Source organism: Catharus ustulatus, chromosome 12 (genome assembly GCF_009819885.2).
Source record: "Catharus ustulatus isolate bCatUst1 chromosome 12, bCatUst1.pri.v2, whole genome shotgun sequence".
Taxonomy (NCBI): domain Eukaryota; kingdom Metazoa; phylum Chordata; class Aves; order Passeriformes; family Turdidae; genus Catharus; species Catharus ustulatus.
In genome coordinates, this window is record NC_046232.1 from 1,102,988 (window position 1) to 1,127,998 (window position 25,011).

General features: G+C 39.0%; 1 protein-coding gene across 2 annotated transcripts; it reads right to left on the minus strand.

Moving 5' to 3' along the window:
- Positions 1 to 320: 320 nt before the first annotated feature.
- Positions 321 to 24,903, minus strand: NRG4 (neuregulin 4). 2 transcript variants are annotated; one of them, XM_033071022.1, is made up of 8 exons: positions 24,683 to 24,903; positions 23,254 to 23,348; positions 20,796 to 20,969; positions 19,778 to 19,832; positions 15,323 to 15,416; positions 7,583 to 7,732; positions 3,820 to 3,899; positions 321 to 3,723 (listed from the first exon to the last, which is right to left on the minus strand). In XM_033071022.1, the coding sequence occupies exons 4-8, from the start codon at positions 19,785 to 19,787 to the stop codon at positions 3,707 to 3,709; spliced, it is 351 nt and encodes a 116-aa protein (XP_032926913.1). In that variant the 5' UTR covers positions 19,788 to 19,832; positions 20,796 to 20,969; positions 23,254 to 23,348; positions 24,683 to 24,903; the 3' UTR covers positions 321 to 3,706. The 2 variants fall into 2 exon arrangements, with proteins under 2 accessions (XP_032926913.1, XP_032926912.1); XM_033071021.1 differs by lacking the exon at positions 23,254 to 23,348.
- Between the last annotated feature and the right edge of the window lie 108 nt (positions 24,904 to 25,011).

A 25,011-nucleotide genomic window follows, 5' to 3' on the forward strand; every position in this document is an offset into this window, starting at 1 on the left:
GGGCTTCCCCTGCTGCCAGGCAGCCCCACCTGCCGGCCTTACTGCTTCTGCCATGCTCCCCTGCATTGCTAGCCCCAGTTCTCCCGGGCTCCCCCGCCCTGCTGGCCCGGGCTCTGCCGCCCCCCCTGCCCCGCCCTGCTGGCTCAGGCTCAGCCGCCCGCCCCCCACACTGCTGGCCCCGCCTCTGCCAGGCTTTCCCACCTCAGCCGGGGCCGGCCGGGCTCCAGCTTGGCTTGGGGCTGCCGCGGGCTCTCACTTCCGTGTTGGCAGCTTTTAAAATATTGTCCATGTATTAGCCGCCCTCGAATATTAGCCGCACTTCCGGGTTTCCACCAAACTTTTGGTCAAATTGGTGCGGCTTGTATTCGTGAAATTACTGTATGTTGAACAGGCTACAGGAGAGCAAGAACAGAGCGGGATGAGCATAAGCAGATAACTTACACAGAAGAATTACTGTTTCTGCTGCATTTCTTGGCTTTCCATTCTCAAATAACTGAGTCACACAATCAGAACCTCTCTACAGCTCTTCAAAAATTCAGGGCCAGAAGGAAAATGTTTCCTTTTAGTACAGTAAATTTTGAAGGAGTTGCACAACATTGACGTTATCTATAAATGGAGAGTGCTACCAAATGGACTTCTGTTGGTTTTTCTGCTTAATGCTTAACACTGTAAACCAAAAGACTATGTAGCACAGAGAAATCCTCATTTTCTTTGAAAAGCCATTTGACTTTCTTCTTGGACTGTAACTTTCACCATACTTCGCTCCAGTGTTTGTTTGGGCTGCTAATGAAAAACAATTCTATATTGAGTAACACATAAGCAACCTCTCACTCACAGGTCTATAAAGAGATTTTCTGTTAATGGCTGTCAGCTCTGCAAGTGATCAAAAAGTTTTTGCAATACATTAGAGACTGCTAGCACAAGGTTCTGGCAGGTAACACCAATCCCCAGGTATAAAAGAATTTTTGCTATAACACTCTAATAGACTGTTGTATAATCGTAGTAATGGAGTTTCTTAGGAAATTAGTCTTTTCCAGTTTCTTCCCTATATAACCTTTCAGCTGGTGGAGAGGTAGTTTCGAAGACTTGAGATCTTCTGTTTCATGAAAATGGAAGTCAGACAGAAGAGAGCCCTTATTACTCACCCTTTTATAAACATGTAATAATTTTTTAGAGTCCAGTGACTCCAACCACAAGATCTGATCCATTGGAACTGGAGTTTCCTTAATTTAATTGCTCACACGACTACTTCATTAATTTTATAAGCAATCATTGCAAAAGAGTGTTGCACTATTTTATTAAATTATATTTACTGTTGGCTACCCTGTACTTTCTGTGGCATTTGACTACTTCAAATGTCATTTTGATTTGAACATCATAGTCACAAAGTTTGTGAACTGAAATTTGGCAGCTGAAATGTTCAATGGGTTTGAGGCAGTCTGAATTGCTAGTAGCATTTCCTTCACAGATAAGTGTTTCATAAATCAGCTTGTTTGCATTTAAACATGGCGTCAGTTTATTCAGCCCCACTTTCGTACAGATTGTTTTCCAAATAATGCAAACAAGCTCAGTATCAATGAGTTATTATTCCATGTCTGTTTAGAAAGCTGAGAGGATTCAAAGAGCTTATACAGAATAACTTCAGTCCATTTATTTCTTATATTTTCTGTTAGTATCTCCTTCCTGTATTGCCACTGAAGATGACCACAAAGCCTTTTCCTTCTTCAGTGGAGACAGTATACCCAACTATAAGCCTGACTGTCTCATGATCAGTAACACAGCAGTGATGTACCAGCTGTCATCTCTGATTCATTTTCACTGAGGCTGTGCAAAGTACTTCAGGTAATGCTGATTCTGATGTAACTGTCAGTACTGCCACGCATTTCCTGAACTCTCTACAGCAGTGGCCTGTCCCTATGTGATGAAAAATTACTTTTATCCTTCTTAGCCCTTGAAACAATATTATCAGCTTCCTTCAGCTTATCTGCTAAAGATTTGAAGTCCAGAAAGTAACATGTAAGACTGAGTAGAATCTGGGGAGAAAGTGATCTTCTAGTGCTTTATATAAGGTAGTCTCTGGATCAGGTCCTCTAGCTCATTTGGTGCTCTCAGATTCTCCTTTCACATGCTGAGCACTGCCTTGGACTCTGAGCTCTCTGACAGGAATTTTCAGATGGTAATGAATTATTCTGGTTTGTGTTCTAGTGCCATTGTGACGTGATTTCTCTGACTTCTCACCTTATGTGCTGTACCCACATGCCTTTTCTTCCATCCCACTGTGCTTCTGTCTACACTGATACAAAGTACACACTGCTTCTTCTGACACCAGAGCATGGACTAGACATCCTACAAATAGGAGCTTATTCAACATTTTCTCTGCACCCATGTTTTTATAGATCTTCAGATTGTTTCTTTCGGAGATAAGAAATCTCTGTTCTGAATTTTCTCTCAGTTAATGAATTTTCTTAGCTAACCTTCCCTTCAGTACAACCTTATAAATCCCATATAATGACCTGCTTGGTAATGTGCTGTTATGGAAACATATCTGGTTTTGGTTTTGGTTTTTTTTTCTGGTTTCAGCCTCCAGCACTAGAAATAAGTTGAAAATTGTTCAGTTCACATTTTCTGACCAACCAGACGTTCTATTTGTGGCAAAAAAAGACATGGACCATGGCAAGTGGCCTCTCTTTGTCTGAGTAAGAGAATCCTGTAAGGGACCAAAGTGTGGTATGTGATATATTAGTGTGATCAACAGATGCTTATGTGAAGAAAATAAATAAATCTTTGGAGAGGGCAGCATTTTTTCAGCCAAGACACCTGTCTGGATAATATTTTGTGTCAGAAATTGACCTGATGAATAAAATTCCTGATTTTTGCTATCTGAAATATCAACTGGAACAAAGTAAGGTTGGAATTTCCCTCAGTAGTGAGATTTTCAGAAGAAAGCCAGACAAAATTAAAAACCTCAAGGAAGGTATCTTGCTTACTATTAGGAATGTATACCAAACTCTGCCTAAAAAACTTTTTTAACCATTATAACTCTTTTTTTAATATTTCCCTTTAATTTGTATAAAACTGTGTGTGGCAATAAACTACCAATGGTAGCTCATGCTGGTGATGTGTTACAATTTAAAAAAAAAACAAAACATAAATATTAGCTGGGAGAAAGGTTGGGGTTTCCCCCTATGTCTGGTAAGAGTATCTGAAACAAGCCCAATTCTGGAGGTGTATCACAAATACCAATTTTGAAGCTATTGAATCAAGACAGGCTTCAGCTCTGGGGAAATCCTGTGGAAAATGAAAAACCCCTATCAAAAATTTATAATATCACTTCATGCTAAAATCCTGTGATACCTCATATTCTCTATGCAGTGAAAAAAAATACTGTATTTTATTTATTTCCCATGTAGTAAAACCCAAAATTCTCTCATGCATCTACCTGTGCATTATTGAAAACTATAAAAAATCTCACAGAATTCAAACATAAATTATAGTAATTCCTGTATAATTGATACAGCTTTTAAAGTACACAGAAACTCCATTAAGTGCAACTGTTCAGGTCTTAGATGTAATCTTCTCCAACATGTCAGCCTCCTGTTTCAGTCAACTTGCTTCCCTCATCTTGCTCACCATGTCACCCTCTACAGCTTAGATCCTTAGGGTCGCTCTGCATGTTGTTTCCCCACCATTCTTTCACTCTAATGCTTTAGGCTGTTGTTATTTCTGAAAAATAAACAAAATACATGACTTCAATTAACAAAAACTTCCTCCCCCACTTCCCTTGTGGAGTCTGGTCATTTCATTTTAAACTGTACTCACTGTTGCAGCCATTGCTGCTCGTGGTTTCAGCTAGGTTGGCACCATGCTCTGAAGAACTTGTCCTTGCAATGGAAACTTTCCTGACCATAAAAAACAAAAAGGAGACAACAGAGAAAGAGAGAGAGAGAGAGAGAGAAACACATAGTGAAAAAAGTTATCAGGGAAGAGACAAATTAATGGAATGATTTTTCCATTGAAAAAAGTGACTTGGTACTTTCTAATTAATACTCATTGGTTTTGAGAAGCATGTGTTTGAGGGAGAAGAACAGAGATCAGAGGGCAGTACAGCACTTGGAACTACATGACTTGTCTCTTGAAGGTAATGTTCCTATTTGATTTCTTAGGTCTTTGTTTAAACAATTAGTAAATAGCACAGAATTATTATCAATTCTCATAGTGTTTGGAAATGATGGGAAATTTTCCACGCTTTGTTGAGGAGAAGCAAATCTTGTATATGGAGCTGATCATTTGCTGTCTAGTTCCCTTTCTTTTAATAGCAATCAGACATCTGCTGTCTTGAGAAGAGTCATGAGCTGTTCTCTGTTCTGTCCAGTTTGTGTCCTGTGGTGATGTAACTCCTCCACAAAGTCTGTTGTCTTGGACAGCTTAAATGGCTTTATTCCTAGACCCTGTTGTTTTGGCTGGCTGAGTTCCTGTTCATCAATATTACACCTACCTTACAGGTGATCTGGCATTTCAGCATGCACTTACGATGAAATATAGAAATTAACTGCAGATTTATTTTGGTTTTCCCTAGGGTGTGCTCTGTTCCTCTGAGATATATGTGTGGCATTTCGGCTTCTCTATTGCTTTTAAATGAAAGCTGGCTCAAGTGGCATCTCTTCTCATCAGCTACCTGTGTTATTCTTCTTCCAGTAACCCTGGTACAATATGTTTCTGGAGGAAGAAGAGCAGATGGACCTGGTCTGATAGGTGAATTGCTGGGAGCAGAATGTATCATTTGTTCCTCAGCAGCAGTGTAACGGCAGGACTTTTTGTACACTTCCCTGTTTTGCCCACGCCAGGAGAGGCTTGATCAGCACAGTTTGTAGGAGAGGGTGCGGAGTTGTTTCAAGATGGAGAGCAGCTAGATCTGCATTTGCCCTGCCTCCATGTGCTCTGCAGATTGGAAAAAATAAACCAGCAGCTGATAAAAACGTGATGACTCAGCTAAATGGAAAAGGAGAAGTATTTCGCACTGTTCACCCAGAGCTTTCATGTGCAGCCCTGCTCTTTTATGGATTGCTTTCACTGTTAGTTATGATTTAGTTCTATAAGCAGAGCAATGAAACCTCCACCCTTGTATGGTGAATGGATTTGTTTCTAGGGAGCATGAAATGCACTTGCACATACTTGGTCCTCAAATCTGCCCCAAATAGCCTGAGAGAAAGAAAACTTGGAAAGGGAGGGAGGTACGATGATACGGACAAGAAAACAGAGCCGTGACTTCTATCTTCCAAACGGTTTGATGTGTAATTTCAGGAATTCAGTTTCCTTGTCTGAACTTCAATTAGTATCTCCTCTTCTGCACCCCTCCAGATGACATTACTGTTTAACTAAAACCCCACTAGAACCCTCTGCTGAAAGAGCCATGGAAATGCTCACTAACACAGGTCAGGGAAAAGGCTTTCTGCTCTCTGATTGTGGATCAAATGTCTGTTGATAAAGTGGAAGAGTGGAAACTTTAGCACAGTATGCCTCTCAACATTTTAAACTTCATATATCCTGTTAGGAGGCCAAGTCAAAGATCATGCAGACTCTCAGCTAACCCTTATAAACCCTAGTTCCACCCTCTTCTGAGATATAGGTGATAGACAAATTTTGAGAAAAAAGTCTGGATTAATGACAGCTCTTAGCAATAATCCTCATTCACTTGGCTGAAAAGAGAGGAGTAGGTTAAAGTATCCACTTGAGACTCCTCATGTGTTGGTCTCTTCAGCCAAGAGATAAGGACTTACAGATGTAAAGTGTTTCATTTATAGATGAGTTCTCTAGCAGAAGATCATCCTACATCAGCCTCTGAGGTGTGAAGGTAAGACAAGACCATTATAGCCAGTTAGGTTCTTTTATGTGTACTGAAGAAGTTGATAATGGTTTTGTGAGATTTCCAAAGTTAGTCTGGTGTGTAAGATAGGGTTCAAGGGCAACCATGTTATAACTGAGTTGTTGCTCTTTTTATTTTGCTAATAAAGAGGCACCACTACTTGTTCTGCCAGTTAGGTAAAGCTTCAGTAAAGAGAAGTTGATATTCTGTCTAATAAAAGAATTTTCACAGACCTGTCATTGCTGTCACTCTAAGCTTCTGTACTTGGACAATAAAACACAATAGATTGTCTCCAGCTTCCCCTGATTTTACTGTATGTGAGAGAAAAGGGATCTTCTAACACAATACTCTCCAAAGACTTTGTTTCCTTTTCCCAGAGACAATTTTACTTCTAAAGAAATGCTGTCTGTATTTCTATGAGGCTTGAATGAATTTTTCTTAAGTTAGTTTAAGCTGTTTTTTGTTCTAATAAGTTTATAGTAATTTGCAAATGTTTTTTGAGCAACAACCACTATGGCATTCCACGGCTAAGCAAGATTAATTTAATTAAAATTGCTAAGGTGGGGGGTATCCTTTACAACAAGGGGCTTTTTATACCAACTGTTCTATCAAATGCTCTCTATCTCTTCTAAATACATTCAGCTGTGGGAGAAGCTGGCATTCAGTGAGTTTCCATGACAGCAGCTGAGGTAAAACTAGACCAGCTATTCCAAAGGTCACTCATTGAAAGATCAGAAAGGTTGATTTGGCAATGTGACCATGGCAGCACAAAGAACAGAATTGCAAGAATCTTCAGTTATCATAACCAAGGGGAAATGCAGTATAGGAGGAAAGAGAAGGGGCTGCAAGTCTGTGATGGTAAAGAATTACAGCTGCCTTATAGAGGCATAGAGATGCATAAACATATTAATGGTATATGGCAAAAATGAGTTCTTACAGAAAGTGCTGTACTCTAAAAATAAAGAGGGGACATAGGAAATTGACTTGCATTGCAGGTGAAGATGATAAGTTTGCTTGGTTTGGTGTAAGTGTAGTGATATATGTACAGCATCAAACAGTTGCCTCAATCCCAGTAACAGCTTTTGTGTTTTCATTCCAAATCCTAATATGTCTGAAATGCTACTAAAACCAGCCCTGCAGCACTTGCTGTCTAGCACTGGTGTTTGCCTTCTACTCAAACATGGATCAACCTGGACAAATTAGGTAGCTCTCTGAGTTGTCCTAAATGCTAGGAAACATCTACCTGGAAGTAGTCTTCAAGTTCATTATCTGTTAGTTTTCCTTTTTAGACCAGGAGTGGCAGAGGAATTACAAGCTAATGGCACCAGCTGCTTTGGTTGCCAATTCAGTAGGAAGAGTTTCTGATCCCTAAGCACTTTGTTAATCTACTTCTGTCTTTGGACAATATAAGGTAAAGTAATGTTTTAAAATGTTAGCACTAACTCTAGATAGACTGTAAAATCTCAGATAGGGGTGTACTGTGTGTATTTTTTACAAAGCAACTGTAAGTAAGAGCTTAGAAATGACACTGAGAAAACTTCAAGCCAGGAAGCAAATATTACAAGCAACAAGTTGAGACATCCACATTCATTATGCTGAATAACCATACAACCTTATGGATAATTCATTACATACTTTTACATTCAAATAATTAGTACATGATTACCAGAAGAAATTTCTACTTGATTGAATAGCTTCAGCCTTATGAATCACTTTTACCTGCAAAGGAAGTAGAATGCTCCAATTACAAGAACTCCTAGAAGAAGAAGGGAAGCCAAGAAAGCTGCAAACAGGTCACCTTTTGTTTGGGATTTGATGCTGGGCAGCAGAACTTCCTCACAACGAGCTCCTGTGTAACTCTCGATACACCTGGGAAGCCAAGTTGTACTTGGATTAGATGGTACCTTGTCATCTACAGTGAAAAGCACAAAGGCTTCTGGCCAGAGAACTTGTTCTGACACAATTCCAAGGTTACATTTGCCTTGCAGCAAGTTTTCTTACAACATTTCCTCTCATGTTGTATTTCTGGAACACAGGGAATTAGGTATGTTGGGCATCAAGTTTACATTCTGATCCACACTGCTTTTATACATTAGGTTTAATATACTCATCACTGACAGATTTAATTCATTAGGCCTATTTCTTTAGTGTTGACTGTGTCATCCCACTGGTTGCTTTTCCCTGTTTCAGGTAACTTTCTGGCTTCCTTTGTTGAAGATAGTACTGTCAGCTAAAGACATCAAGGAAAAGAGAATTCATTGAGACACAGTACAGCTGAAACTGCAAAAGCAGTTTATGCAGTGTAATAATTCATGCCAGAACATGTTACATGCTTGGTGAATAACCCCCTCGTGGAGAGACCTAGGTAGAAGTGTTCCTTACTATGCCTATTTTATGTGTTGAGCTTCTGAAAAACTTCTGAAGAAAGGATTAAAACAAATGTGGTATTTTACCATGGTAAAATGGTATGATATTTTATTTGAAAGAAATACAATTAATGGCTTAGTAATTCATGTTCAGTCAAAAATAGGTAGGTTGAAGCTAAACTAATCTTCATTTGTTATGTATTTTGCACTTATTCTGCTAAGTTTTCTTAAGGAATTGATTTCATTACAGAAAATAGAAAGCACTTCTATCAGTATCTGCATTCTGCTTGTATTTTTTATATATGTAAATTTGCTTCTCTCTATTTGTATTACTAAAGATATTGCTCCTTGCTATTTCTGGCACTGAAGTCATAATAATCCGTGACATAAGCAATTTGAGGCTCTAGCTGAGAAAAACGGGCTAAACTCTGCAACATACTTGAAGTTCTCAACTGCCATTGGCAGCTGCAAGGTATAATTTCTGATGAGGGATAAGAAGGTGGAGAGGGGAGGAACTGCCAAAAAAGAATGTTTAGCATTTTTAACTAATGCCAAAGGATCTCTATGAGTTTTCTGACATGGTGCCTGATGTGACTCCCACTACACTTTCTGTAGGTTATGGACTGGCCTAAACTACTGTACAAACAGTTACTACCCTTTTATTTTAATTCTTTGTCTTTGGAAATATAATAGAAGATTTAGATACTAAAAAAAGACATCTAATTATCGTCGTATATTAAAGCTATGCAACTGATCAAACAGACACCATTTACTAAGGACAATCTGAGGCTTTTCAAAGTCATGATGTTTCACTGCTGGGAGAAGTAAGGGTAGGCAGACTGCTCTGATTGCTTGAGATAATGTTCCAGATATTTATTCTAAGTGTAGTGGCTTTTCAGTGGCCTATTTCTGAAATACTGTAGAATACTTTAAGAATAGAAGTGTAGTTTGAGTGGGGCATTGTTCTCTAGCAACTAAGAGAGAAATGCTTTGGAGAGGTGAATAGAGTAACAGGGACAGAAAATGGAATAAGAAATTCATAGGAGTATTCTTGAATAGCAATGAAAACTGGAGAATAATGCAAGGCTAAAATGATACAGGAAGAAAAAAATAGTTTGGGCATCAAATTAAGGCTCATGGAAAAGTTCTAAAGAATGAGTGTAAAGGGAGTAAGTAAGTAGCCCAAAGAGCAGAATGAAGCAGGAGGACGACAAGACAGTGGTGGCTGCAGAGAGCTGCACAGAGGAGCAGGTAAGGGGTGAGGGTTACTGAACTGTTGTGATCCAGGCGAGTGAGGTGGTGTGAACAGTGCAATGAAGTTGTATTCATGTTCTGCAAGACTGTAGGAAAAGAATTGGGAATGTGTTGACAGCATAGCAAAAGGGCACTGAGATTGTAGCACTTCCTACAAAACAGAAAGAAGAACCAGATGCTTAAGGTAGTCACAAGTTTTAAAGAGGGAAAAGAGCTTGAAGGCCTAAGATGGTAAGGGGAAAACTATAGTGATATGAATGCAAGGCCATAGCAAAGAGAAAAACAATCTATACTCAAGAAGCACAGGCAAAACTTAAAATATCCTGGATGCTGAACCTATTAATTCTGCATGGTTGTAACAAAAACAAGTTGTAGAAACATGACTAGCTAGTTTGATAGTATCTGTTTAACTGTGAGCAATGCATTAGGGATTACAAAAGTACCCATCCACTTTATCTAGGCTGGCCTGTTGACACACTTGCTGAAAGTGATTCCATGCTATCTAGAAAATGCTGTCATACAGCCTAAAAATTATGTAGGTTTTCATAGAGACAGGAAAATTAAGATGAGATATCTCTGGGTTACATTTAAACAATAAAATTATAGCTAATGTGACCAAGCTGTGCCAAAGTTAGGGCATCTCTGAAAATCCAGATGTTCAAATATTGGTTTGAACAAGCTTTTTGTGAAATCACCTTTCCTGATGTACAAATAGGTAAAGGCCTACATTAAAGACAGAAGCAACTGATGCTTTAAGACAACCAGGAAAGGTTTCTTCTGCAAGTCCTTTGCTAAAATAGGTGAGGAAGAAACTAAGCAGAGTTCAGTAATTAGCAGTGGGATTCTCTCAGACCTGCTTATCCTACTGCACTAGTAGGGCTCCACTCATTTCAGTGGGGTTACACATGCAGTGGCAGCAAGCAAGACAGACATAGTGCCTAACAAGCACGTGGGCTGCCAACACAGGGCACTACCATCGTGTCTGTGGTGTCTCCTAGAGGCACTCAGTCTCTTACTGCACACAGCCCTATAGGCCAGGAGCAGCTCCTCCAGCTTGTTTACAATGGATGCCTAAAAGTACACCACAACTTAAGAGCAGCTGTTGACAGGCAGGCACTGTGCACCTGCACTGGAATGGCTTGGGGCAGAGCCCAGAGGAGCCTGCTGCGGGCTGCAGTAAGGAGCTGCACTCACTGAGTCGGTGTTCACTGGCGAGGTGCTGCTGGTGCGCATCACCTGCACGTGTTAACCTGCTGCCTTTAAATGGCCCTTCTATGCAGCACTCCAGAGCTGATTTTTAGAAGGGGAAAAAAGGTCTTTCCCCCTCTTAGAAGGAATTTCTAATTCAGAATTGAAAGATAGCAGCCTTCAATGTTTGAGGAAATTCTGTGACAAATCTCCCATTTTCAGCTGGCATCCTGCTCTCCTAGATGGCTGCACACACGTGCACAACACCCACACCTCTTATCAGATGAGATGAGCCAGCCTTAACTGTTGGACATAAATGTCCTACAGGACCTCCAGACAAAACACCAGCAAATGGAAAGAAATCCATAGAACTTTTCAGCACAGGGTATTAATCACATCAGCATCAATGCCAGGTGGAAGAAAACAGACTGCATTGGATAAGATGTCAGGAGATGACCAGCAGGTCTGCAATTACATTGATGCTTTACAATCTGATTAGTAACTAAAACATAATGGCCTTGCAGTAAAACTGCTGTCTCCTGTCAGATGCTGCTTGTTGGACTGTGCAAATGATCCTATGGCACTGGGATTAATAAGCAAGTAAAGTTTCTTTCTTTGCCACACTGTAAGGTGGGCATCATAAGGAAGTACCTGACAAACTGTAAAGTAGTAAGTAGAATTTGAGTCAAAGATACACACAGATTCTCACTGCTTTGCATTATACTATCATGGTGTTGACTTTAGTTTTCATTTAGTCTTCCTTTAGTCAGGAAAATCTTGGGTACTTCTTTGTATAAAAACTACTTGCATGTAAATACAGAGCTCTGAGCAGAAAAAGACAGGAAATTATCTGCTTGTCAATGCAATTCAGATGAAATGGCTGATAACTTCAAAATCAACAATCTTAAGTCTGTAGCAGACTCGTAAAAGTTGTCCTAATCCATACAGTCTGAGAACATCTAGGAAGTATGAAAAAGAATTTAGAGCCAAAGTGAGTAAGCAATGGCAAAAGAACACCTAAGCAGCTTTTAAAAAAAAATTGCATTTAGAGACGTTTCAGAACTGTTACTCTCTGTACATAGAGAGTAAAACTAAATGTTCCTACTGGAGAGGAGTTGAAAGAATGGGTTATTCTTCCCTAAAAGCATGGTTTATTCTCCCCTCCCTTAGCTATGTGTTTGTAAGGCAAGTTTTCCATATCTGGCAGTTATATTAATTTGGATTGCTAATAGTTTTCAAACACATAAGATAGTGTTGTGGTTTATATTTTATGTCCCATTAAAAAGAAATCTTAATTATTGACTCTTTTTAGCTATACTTTTGGCATGTATTCTAACTTTTATTACTACCTTCCAAGCCAAAAGCAGAATTGTAAAATACTAACTGGATAGTTTGTTTTCAGAAGAGCCTGAGGTACATTAAAAAGGTACATTAAAAAGGGTACATTAAAGTGTATTTTTAGAAGCAGAGAAAGAAAAGCACAGATAAGTGGGAGGCCTTCCCTGGCAACTTGCAGGGTGCATATTCTGAAGGCTGAGAGCACAGCAAGTGTGACTTGTGGGAATGTCTGAAACGGGGAATGAAGGGCCCATGGCAGAGAGCCAGGCAAGGAGGGGCTATACAGACAGCGGTAGAAGGAATTTGCATGGGATTTACTGGATTACCATAGGACAGGTGGAGGAGACATTCCATTAGGATGGAAGCAAAGGAAGGGAAAAAGAAAGAGAGGTCCTTGAAAGATACATAGGAATTTCAGGGAGGAGATTTGCAAGGTCTACTGTGTCTCTTGCAGTACTCAGCCCTCCCCAGAGCAGGAAACCTGTCCCAAAATGAGAGCATTCACTGTTCATTTCTGTGTGCACTGCCCTCTGAAGCACAACTCTGTGTGTGTTGTCTTATACCATCTGTATTTTGCTTGAAATACAGAAAAAAGCTCTCAGAAATCTGCCAAGTGAAAGAAAAAATGGGAGTATCAGAGCTTCCTTTCAGAAACCAAAATCTTCAGTTAATTCTGCAGTGCATTAATTACTGATTCTGGGACAGCTGTGCATCAGGTGCTGAGACAAACAGCTTTCAGCCTTGTGTTTTATGGTACACCTGAGGCAGCTGCTTTGCCATCCTTCTCTGTCTTGCCTGTTTATTTAGTTCATTTGAGTGTTCCCGGGTTTGAGGCTCATCTGGTTCATAGTGACAGGTGTGCCTTTTGCTGCTGAGAACATTAACTCATTGTTAGGGAAGCAGTGAGGGAAGACGGCAGCTGAGCAACCTCATGTTTTAACACACATCAGCTGTATTTAAAATCTGCTGCTGTTGCACATAGAGGGGGGTCAACTAATGTTCTGTTGGTATGAAATCTCTGCCTTGTATATATCCATTCCTGAATGGTAAAAATAACTGAAATTCCAAAGGTAAACAGCAGCTCTTAATCTTTAGCCTGCTACAAAGCACATATTTCTAAAGAATGATGCATTTTTCTCAGTCACATCGTGAAATTGCTTCCAGGGATTTTGCATAGGGTAATCTGGACTAGGCTGAGCACAACATGTTTGTGTAACTAAGTACCATGTCAAGGCAAATGTGTTTTAAGGTATTTTTACAGTGTGCTAGTCTGTTCTTTCTCCATCTCCTCCTTCTAATTAACAATCATTCAGCCCTTGATTCTAAAAGTGATTTGAGTTTCCTTTCAGTAGGAGATGATCATTTGAGAACACTGGGGAGCTTTGGGTTGGATTTGGCAGAAACCCTCATCAAAGAAACTGCGCAACTGTGTGATGATGCCAGTCATGAAGTTCCAAAGCACCAAATATTTTCTGAATTCTGCTGAATAGTGATGCATTTTTTCTGTTGTTTCTATTCACATCACTGCTGATTACTAAGATATCTGTGTGTAAACAAAACCTTTCTCATCTATAATTAGCCTTCTCTGACTGATTAAGGAACATGCTTAGAATGAGGATGTGCTTAAATAGAATGCTGCTATTTAAACCCATCTAACTTCATAATCAACCACTAGATACAGAAAAAAATAGTTGATAATTTAAATGCAATAAGATTGCCTGAGTAAAACAAAAATGTTCTTAAGATGTTACTTTTATGCTTCAGCAGATTATAAAACCCTATAGTACCTGAATTGAAAATTACTTCATCTGGAGCTGTTAAAGTGGAAATTATCTATGCTGACTAGTTTGTGCTCCTGAAGAATGAATTTTTCTGAGTATTTGTTACTTCATATTTTTAGTTATGGCATTGAATACATCTTTCTTGTTACACAGTCCAGCAGTAGTTGAAAGGGTGCTTTGAAACTGTGTAACTGCTGCACTTCAGTTTAACCATTCATTTTTAACTTATGTATAAGAATACAGGACTCCTTCTAGGGAAAAAAACCCATGTATTTTAAAAAGTTTTACTTTTTGGTAGTGTAGTATTCATTTTATACTGCATAAAGCTTGCAAGGTTTAGCACATAGAAGAAATCGTCACACAGCACTTCAGAGCTTTAATCTCACTTCTGGATCTGATTCATTGTGACACTGAACAATGACAGTGACATGCTGTCTATATTTTTCAATGAGCATTTACCATAAAATTGCCTCTTTTCTCACTGTCTTTGTAAATGAGTTTACGTGCTTGAGTTTAAGTATTTAGATTGAACTGTCCCAAACAAAAGAAAGTAATAGTTTAATTAGGCATCTGGAAAAGATGTTTCTTCAACTGTTTTATCCAGTTATCATTAGTTATAGCTCAAGACAAAAGAGAGAACAGAAGCTGGCACAGAAAAAAAAGGTAATATCCTTAAGTGTCTGTAATATTTGTCTGAATGCCTATTTTTTGTTAAGCAAACCCATTAAACCAACCATAATTCATTTTAATGAAGGATAACTCAGAATTAGTAATGGAGGACCCTGAAAAGTGAGTTTTATTTAGCATCTTATGTCTTGGCAAATCAGAAAAATAAAAACATAGGGCAGTATTTATGCAGGAAATGTATCCACGTGCAAAACCAGGAAGTGCTTCTCTTCCAGTTTGCTCCATGGGCTTCAAAAGGAAGAATGGTTTCTGTTATGGAGTGGTATAAGAAGTATCTCTGTTTGCTGCCTCGATGTTTCTGTATCAAGAAGTCTTTGGCTGTCACTATAAAGCTGCTCTTTGAGTATTTCAAACAAGATTCAAAGAACATAGTAAGTATTGAATTACTTTTTTTTTTTCCCTTAAAAGATTATATTATTTTTTGTGTCTGCATTTTGTTCAGGTCAGGCCATTTTATGTTACAAAATTTTTTGCAATATGATTAATTTGTAAGAAAAACTGTACTTTGTCTTTCTGAATGCCTTTCCCACAGTCTATATTCCATGCGGCAAAGGGTATATTGTTCTTTCTGTACTGTAATGAGGAAATGTGGCTCTAAATATAGATGTAATCCTGAATGCATACATAACTGAATTCTGTTCCACCTGCCAAGCAAGTATACACCAAGTATACACATTTATTTTTCTCATATCACCATGTCTCTGTAAGCCAGGTAAGTGATAGGTAATTGGTATTTTCTTTATGATAATGCTTTAGCAGTGATTCCTTAAAGAAGGCAAATGGAGAAATAGTCTTTAGACAGCTGCTGTCCAATACTTAAACACACAAACTTTAGTTTCACTGACCTGCAGAATGGACTGGGTACAGTAGGAATCATATAACAAATCCCTCCATTTAGACAAAAAGATCCATAACTAGTGCCACAGAGTTCTTCATGATCTGAAAAGTAAGATCAAAACAAGCACTGAGAAAAATAGAGACTTCAAACCCAAAATCCACAAAAATAAACCACCACACAAATGCAATGAGCCTAGTGAGCAAAAAAGGTTGCCGTCCCGGCCAGGACCACAGAGCACTGTTTGCAGAACAGTTCCACGTAACAATACGCAGAAAAGATCACAAATATATTAGATGTGATACACCTAAATTAGATTAATAAATCAAACTTTCTTTTGCAGTGAGAGGAACTTTTGAATTCTCCATTGCTTCCTTTGCCTTTCATGAGCACTCACCCTAGTGAGCACAGTGATTCACATGATGACCTATGTGCAGTCTGCTCTGTCCTGCATGAGATATCTTTAGCTTAACCAGCTCCTGCAGTGGAGTTAGTCAGTCCAGATGCAGCCACAACAGTCCCAGGTAAGGGCCAGCACGTTCTGAGACTGCTCTGGGCTGCTCTGAAGCTGAATTGTGGCATGCTGGGGCACCACCAGCTTTCCCCACCCTGATTCTCCGCGCCCACACCAGGGTACAGCCTGCAAGCACTCACTTTGTCCACAGCACTGCTGGCTACTGTATCATATCCATACATCTCAACAAGGCTTTTTCCTAATTCAGTAGGCGTCTTAGATGAATTCTTAATGTGCTAAACGTAATTAGGCATTCTAACAACACCCCAAATACAGGACACTAATGTTGGCACTTGTAGCAGCACTTGACCATTTTGTGCTTAAAAAGCATATTTAACTGTACTACTTCATTCCTCCTGAAAGCAGCCTAAATTTGGAAGTTGGGCTGAATATATTTATGACACATTTAACGCATCAGTAACTCATTTCATATATATGCATCTAATATTTTTATTTATTTCTTCCATCTTATGAAACCACAGTATCTCAATCAAAACAAAAATAGAGCAGTCTTCTGACATCACAGGGGTGATAGTCATGTGTTACTTCACACTTTAGGTGTTCTTGCTGTTATTTCTCCCACAAGTTCTGAAAACAAGAGTTCTGCTGTGTCACTATCTATGCATAGAAGACATGTTCTATACATAACATAAAGAGGAATCAAGATTTCAGTTTTCTTATTTGTCCTTCAAGAAAAAGTGTTAGGGTTTCCCTTTATTCCTGCAGAAAAAAAAGGTAAGAAGTGTGGCCATAAGATATTGTATCCTACAGAGACCTTCTACAGCTTCTTATCTAAAGTAAGCCAGGCTTTTCTAAGAGTGGCAGAAATGCTCAGCTACTTCCACCTCTGTGCAACAAAACCACTGTGCATCCTGCTATGCTGTAGGCCAGCTCTAGCACTTCCACTCTCCTTTTTCTTTCCTACATTCTTCCCTTTCTATGACAGCACAGTGATATAGGAGTGTGAGTAAAATCCTTACATTATTTTAAGATGAAGACAGTTATACCCCAGGACCCAAGAGGAATTCATTTTCATGTTTCTGTTACCAAAGTGCCAGCATCCAAATGGTAACTGGACCTTCTTGCCTGTGTGCAGATAAATTAGGAAGCTGGAGGAGGGGAGAAGAAAGGCTGGAAAGGTTGCTCATGTTTGACCTTGTTGCACAGAAATGTGTGTTCTGTCCTACCTTGTTAGAAGTTAAATGGAAATTTACAGTAATTTCATGATTACAAGCCGCACCTGATTATAAGCTGCACGTGCGGGTGTCACCAACGTTTCGTTCTTTGTCCATATACAAGCCGCACCGGATTATAAGCTGCACTTTCATTCGCAGCAAGGAACCGAGTGCAACTTTCACAAAGTTGCCAATTAGTAACAGAATCGCGGGATCGTGGGGTTTACTGGCTCGGGTCTGTGTGGGCTCAGCTTGGTGCTGCCCCACCGCTGCCGAGGAGCGGCCCCACTGCCCCGCCGGGGTCGGACAGGCTCCAGCTTGGCTCAGGGCTGCTGCGGGCTCGCACTTCCAGGTTGGCAAATTTCTGAACTTCGTCCATATATTGGCCACTCCGGAGTATAAGCTGCGCTTCCAGGCTGGGACCAAAATTTTAGTCAAAAGGGTGCGGCTCATAATCGTGAAATTACTTTAACTCTGAAGCTTCCTGTGCTTGTCTGCTGGCAGTTCATTTACTGCAAGTTCACAATTAAAAGACTTCTTAAATTATTTTGTACAGGTAACTGTACAATTGCAATAGGAATAAAATGGGAACGGGAGAAAACAAGATTTTCAAACAAGAACCACAACTTAGTGGGTTTTAGTCTATTCAAGCCTAACAGTGGACTCCTGTGAGTGTACTTCATTTGAAGGCTACACCCTTCCTTAAATAAAGAGAGGCCACTGAACACATCAGCAGTGTATCAGAATACCTATACCATTTTAGGAATGAAGTGAGAAAAACAAAACTCTCCACTTTGACCTGCTCTCAAGTCTGTTAAGTGTCTGAGGGAGTTAACTGTTGAAATTCTACCAGATGGAAAGGTAGGATGATAGAAGGTAGGCCCTGCAGAAAAATCCTTTTGAACAGCTCATGGAAAGGTTTCAAAGAAATTCTCATGAGAATTAATGAGAATTTGTTATCCTCCTTAAAATCCTGCCTCATTGGTTCTATTTGTTCATCTTTATGCAGAACTAGCCCTGTCTCACACTGGCATGGGGCAGAGCCCTGGAGAATGCTGAATGCCTCCAGCCACTTGGGCCTTGGAACATGTGGGAGAACGAACGCTGTTCTGGTGTGATCTTTGTATCAAGGACCAGCCCTGCAGCCCAACCAGACTCTTCTGTTCTGGCAAAATACCTCAGGCACTTTCTCTTAGGTCTGCTAGAGGAAAGTGAGAGAGGTGGAGAGAGAGAACAAAAAGTACCTGGGAAGCCTTTGAAACCTTTTTGATTGTAATTACAGGCAATTTTTCTATAGGCTATTTCTTCCTAGAGACAGACTTTTCTTCCAATACTAAGAGAAAAATGGTACCCTTAATTTTAGCAGTAATGAGAAACATGAAGAAACCTCTATGTCCACCTAGATCAGGTACCCCTTTTTCCATCCAGTTGTGCTTTTCATTAATTCAGTTTTGTGTATTAATACATCGCTACTGATTAGTAAAACTGAGTAACACAGTATAACATAGATGTTAGAATTATGAAAGACAATAAAAGAAAATTCAGCAAGCTTTAACACTAGGAAAAAATATTACTAACAAGTTGTAATTTGCTACAATACAAAAATAGCTATTATTGTACTCCACACCTATAAAATGCAGTAACTTGCTGCAAATTTCAAAGATACAGTTCTGTATTTGTAAACAGGGAAGTGTGAAAGCACCAGTTTATCCCTGTAAATCTATAGTCAATGATGCAAAGGAGTATCCTGGAGAATCAGAAGGGGTTCAATACAAGCCAAAACCCAATTGCATTAGCATTGGTGAATGTGTTATGATTTTTCATGAGGTAAGTCAATACATTATATTAATCTAAAAATGCAAATTGTATGCTTTGAAAGTCAAATGTATACTACAGTCAGACTCCATAATCAAGACAGAAAAGTTTAACAAGTCAAGAGATGATGGGCAATTTAAAAAATACAAAAGATTTAGCTTTGAAATTAATAGAACTCTATCATATGTTGTACATAACCTATAAGTATGTATTTTGATACCCCCCTCTATGTGAGAAATTAAAAAGAAGGACACAAAAGTTTAAAAAAGGACACTTTTTTAAAAAGTATTTTGGTGGAAGAAGTGAAGAGGAATAAAGTGAGGTTGTTCTTTCTCATGCTAGACTGAATACTTACAACTGACTGAGTTGAGCCTCTAAATACACTTATTTTAAATTATTCTTTTTGAGGACATGCAGGAGTCCTGGTTTCAGCTGGGATAGAGTTAATTTTCTTCCTAATAACTGGTACAGTGCTGTGTCCATAAACTGTCTGGTGTGTTTGCATTTAAACTTCCTAACCTGACTGTCCTGACTATTAAAAAGAAACAAATGCTCAACATCATCTTAACCCCAAAGAGCCAAGCCAGCCTTGATAATCCACATGTTGACTGAGCTGTCTTGCCTAGTTCAGAGGCTAAAATATAGACTGCTAACATAAAAAAAGGAAGAGAGAGGAGTGGGAAATGTTGACAGAAGATAAAAGGGGGCTGATGCATCTTTCCTCACTTGTAAGAAACTTCGGGCTGCAAGCTAATCAATCTCAAACAGAAATATTAGGATTGATCAAAGCAAACATGTCCCTATAGAATTGGTACCACTGGCTGGTAAGCTCTAGTGAGGGATGGCATCTCTGCAGAACAGTTGTGCCAATCAGTTGTGGCAGCTATCAAAATCAATGCAATTTTAATGAATTCTAATGATATAGGTGTATGTATCCAAGTAAAGACTTGGAAGAAATTACCTGTTCGCATATTATTCCAACAACAATTTTTGTTCTTGGTCAGAGGCAACAGCACCTAAAGACAAACATGTAAATTAAGCATGTAATTTTTGAACCTGGTGTCTTTTTCCCTCGAACAAATACCTATTGGGACACAACTTTCAGTGTTTCTGCTAAGACGTGTTGCACTCTGGCAGTAATGTACTGTTATATGTAAGTTCTGTTAATTCACAGTTAATGGCAAACATTCAAGTCTGCTGTCAAGTTCAGTGAATCCCCAAAGGCAGAGTAAAACTAAATTCAGGCTAAAGCATGTTTAAACAATGAATACTTTTTAAAAACTGCCATGCTTATTCAGAATTGTAATACCTGATGCATTTAGGCAGTCTGATTCTAGCTAGCTAATTACATTGACACTTGCACCTTGAAAGACAGCGCACACAACTGAACCATTCCTCAGACTGCTAAGTAATCAGGTAAGAATCTGGTGGTAGAATTCTTCCATTCCACCACAAGAAATTTCCAATTTGTCATTTCTCAGAGCAAATATGTGTTTCACTTGAGTGTTCCTCATGTCTGGATGCCAGTTGAAATTAGTAATATAAGCTGTGAATTTATCAGAATTTGTACAATGATTTTTAAAATCTACAACAGAAACCCTCTGCCTGGACAGAAACCAATGTACACTTGACATTGCTAAAAGAAACTTATTCTGTAGACATGCCAACTCTATAACCATGTATCCTAGCTCTATTCTGTTTTCTCATTAGGTATAGTCAAGGTTTACTGTACCAAATAGGTTACTGAACAAGTCTAACAGATCATTTTTTCATGTTTGTTCTTTCTTCCTTCCGAGTGTATGCAAAGTAAATATTTAAACAAACTGTACTATATTGGAAGAAAGAAATTTTTTTCCCCCATTAAATGATCAAATAAAACAAATTATCAGCTTTATGAGAAAGAATTGCCTATACTGCAGCTTTAACTAACATAAAGCTGTAGAGGCACATTTCAAAAGGTGTAATGCATTTTTACTTACTTTATGAGTAGATGCTTCTGGTTTTCATGGGACCTCAGGTGGCTTCTCTAGCTTTTTAAGTGTCCTGGCCATACAGGAAAATCTGAAATGGCAGCTCCCTGTGATACTGGGCTGTAACAGCAAGGTCCCCACCCAAAGGCGTCCTCTTGAGCTGGCTCACAGCTACACTTTGCTCTGTGTACAGAACCAAGAACAATTAACACAGCAAGTGGCATGAAGAAACAAATAAACAGGGTCACTTCAGAACTAAAATCCTGCTTTAGAAAGAAATAAATCATCCTGGAGATTCATTTCCCTAGCAGTCATGATCTGGACTCCATATGTGATGTTAAAATGGTTTCAAATTTTCATATAGGGTAGGTAGGTGAGGTTGCAACAAAGACAAACGTGTACAGGGGCCAAGTACACAACAGGGTAACACCCCATCATGCTCCCAGGATCACTTGCATACTTTTCTAGAGTTATCAGTACTAGAGTTTATTGCTGAATTCAAAATACTCACCTATAAATATATAAATTTGCATATACTTATAGAAATTATCTACATTTTACACTGGCAGCAAAAATCCGATTTAAAATTGTGTTTCATTGGAGCAAATAGTCTGTCCATTTAATTTCCCTTTTCACAGAAAGCTTCACAAAATTGTACAATATCCAATAGCTGTCATCAAATATAAACAGGATATATAATCTAAATTTCAGACTAGATTTAATTAGGATATGAATCCTTGAATAGGGAAAATAGCTTGAGTTTTGCTGCTGCTGAAAGGAGATCTCTCATCTCCTTCCCTTCATCTTACTGTCAGTATGTACCTCGGTATCTCTGGTGCTGCTCCTGGTCTGAGTTTAACTTCTTCAGGAGATGCTTAAATCCAGTGATCTAACAGAAAATCCCTTAGGTGTAGCTGACAATTTCTGCTGCATCAGTGTGTTAAATGGATGTGCTAAGCAACTCATCAGCTCTTGGGACTAGGACTAATTGTTCCATGTACGACAAATTGTTTGTAAGCTGAGTGCAGAGAGCAAGACAGCTCAAAGAAGGCTATTAATAATTTATTTTCAAACTTTGTTGCCTGTGTATTCAAGGAAATAGGGGGTGACAAAGGGAGGGAGTGAAAATACTTCCTCCCTAATGTGAAAGCATAACTTTATTTTTTAAGTTCTGATAATAAGTATCACAATAGGAGTCTAAAGATGGTTTTTGAAAGAGGTGTTGCTGACAGCATTTACAGTTTTGACTTTTTTGTTTCTAAGACTGAAAAGTACATCATTAGGTAATCATGTATTTAGATGTTTTTCCTCTGAGGTGTTGCACTCTGAACAGAAGTTCAAGAATGTATCAGACTTCCAAAAGAATGAACTGGACTCTCTCTCTCACATTAGAGAATAAGATGATATATTTAAAGAAAAGGAAGTACTACAGCAGAAATTGTTGCTAAATTAATTCTAACTTGCTTACACCTGTGTGTGCACTGAGTCCACAGCAGAAACACAAAGATCACCACTGCACCCTCCTTGCACTCTCCAAACTGAGTCTTCCTCTAGATGCAGATGTAGCCTATGCTCACAGAAACTAAAAATCCAATTATAGGAATGCTCAAATATTTATTTTCCATGTATCTTGGGAGTCTGTGAAAGGTTACTTTGTATATCCAGTTAAGAGTATTTTATGTAATCTGAAATTTAAAATATAGCCTGTTTTGCTCTATGCCTATTCTTATCACTCCTACCCTTTTCCTCTCATCTTTGTCATCTAAACTGATATTAATAATAGTAATGCTTTGTTTGAAATGCCTATACATTGAAGTTAGGTCATCTGTGCACACTGAGATATATTGGCACAAATCTTGAACTCATTAGATTTGTCTTTAAATTAACCTGTGTGCTTTACTCCCCATCTATTTCAATCAGAATCTGTATTGCCTCTTGGTTTTGTGTACTTTTACTGGTTAGCTGGCCTAAGCATCCACAGTACCTGTAAGTCTTAATGAGTACAGGCAGATAAAAAGCAAGCACTGAATAATGATTTGGGTTTTGGTTTATGGATCTTTGCTATTCAAACATTCTTAAAATTAATCTCTGCATAAACTCTCCCCCAAATTAAAGCAGATCGTTTCAGAGTCATGTGGCTATTTCAAATATATATTGTTTGTACATTTAGATTAAGTTGCACCTTACAGCTGTCTTTGAGAATAGGATTTTACTGCATTATGCATTCTTTCTAAAAATCAAAAAAGGTAAAATCCCATTCTGCCTCAATACTGAGCTCAAATATTTGTGTCATGAAAACAATGAAGGGGAAAAAAATTAAAAATTGCTTAGTATGCTGATTAAATACACATTTCCTTTTGAGATGTCCTTGATATCTGTCAAGCAGTCAGTAGTCTACACCTCGTGCTTTCTCCAAGAGCCAGAAACTGTCCTGAAGTCTTGTTAAAAGGAGTCTGTTTTTTCTCACCTAGGTATAACTTCTCATCTCTTCAGTGTCTGAAGCTCGTAACTGATCTGAGCTCAGAAAATCATCAGGCATCAGAAAAAAACCCATGGAATTGCCTGAAACAAATGAGGAGCTCTATAAGGAACAATTTCAGGTGAGATCTTATAACAAATCTTTACAACAACGTTTTACTCAAATTTACACACTAGAAGTTTCTTTTAGGATGGGCTATCAGGAAATTCTGACAAAAGACAGATGACAAATAGCTCACGAATCTCAACATGCTTTGCTTGACAGGATAGCTTTTTTGAAAACAGTTTTTCAAAATTCTTTCCATTGCAGTTTTCTGAAATGATAACAAATGATCGAGTCCTCTTATCTTAAAAATCCCTACAGCAAAAATAAAGGTTTACATTTTCATTTTTATCCACTTAAGTATGTCTAGGATTAATTATACACTAAAACAGGGGGTAAAACTTGTCATGGTGTTGAAATTGAAATTTGAGACACAACAGTGAATTTCAGGCAAAACTTTCCATTGCAAGAATTGCCTAAGCAGCTTGCAACCAACTGCAAATTTCCATCTGAACCCCCTGTTCTATTGTATGAGATATTCGTGCAGATTTTGGCAAAGCTACGAGGTTACACTGGAGGCTTCTGTGCAATGTAACTACTGTAGCCATACTACAAATTTGTAATTTTGAGCTAGAGACTCCAGTCTCAAGCCTGTGTGTGCTTATGTGAGGGGAACTATCAAACCTTACAAAACCTTTGCATTAAAAAAATCACTATCAGTCTTGGAAAACAAACCCCATCACTATTCTGTCATTCTGTGTGCTTACTGATTTCTGTTGTGGCACTTTTGCTTCCAAGTTACATGTCTAACTCTTGTAAGAAATCAACTGAAATGAATGCAACGTGAAGTTTGTCTTTGCATGGTTAATTTTTATCCATACCTCAGTGGCAGAGGTAGTGCCCCTCACAAACTCACTTTTAAGTGTCAATAATGTCAGATCCAGTAATCAGAACTCAAAATATCCATATTACAGACTAACATACCAGGAGACAGTTCAGCATATGGTGACATAATAAAATAGACCATTGCCACTTAAATAATCTTGAATTATTAAATATGTATGTCATAAGAGTTTAGATATTTGCTTTACGTGGCAGTCATCAGGAATCAAGTGTAACTAGTCTTCTTAATAACGAATTTGACTTTTAAAGATTCATCCAGCACTAACAGCTGGCTGCTGCTAACAGCAGCTCTTACAAAGCATAGGGGAGATACTTGTCAAAACCTGAATTTCAGTCTCTTTATCATTTCACCCATTTTAAAGCACGTTCTTAACCTTGGGATATTTTACTTCCTTTTTAAAAAAAATTTCCTCTTTTTTTGTGCATTTAATTTTGTATTGAGTTAATTTGTTCTACTTAAACCACGGCTTACCACAGCAAACGGGTATTCTTAACTCTGCTGGTGTAATCTTTCTCAGACATGCACAGGACAATCTGCTGAATCAACGTAATCCCTAATCCGCATACTGTAATCCTGCAGCTGCTCGCTCCGGCGCCGTTATGTAATCCGGGCCTCCGGGGAGGGGAGTGGAGCGGGCCGAGCGCGGCGCTCGGGGCTCGGGTTCGGGCTCCGTTCGGGCTCGGGGTCGCGGCGCTGCCGCGGGGCGGGGGCGGGGCCGGGGCGCGCTCGGCTCCCGGCCCGTAGTACTACAGCGCGCGCCGCCCGCCGCCATTGGCCGTGCCGCGCCCGCGTGACGCGCT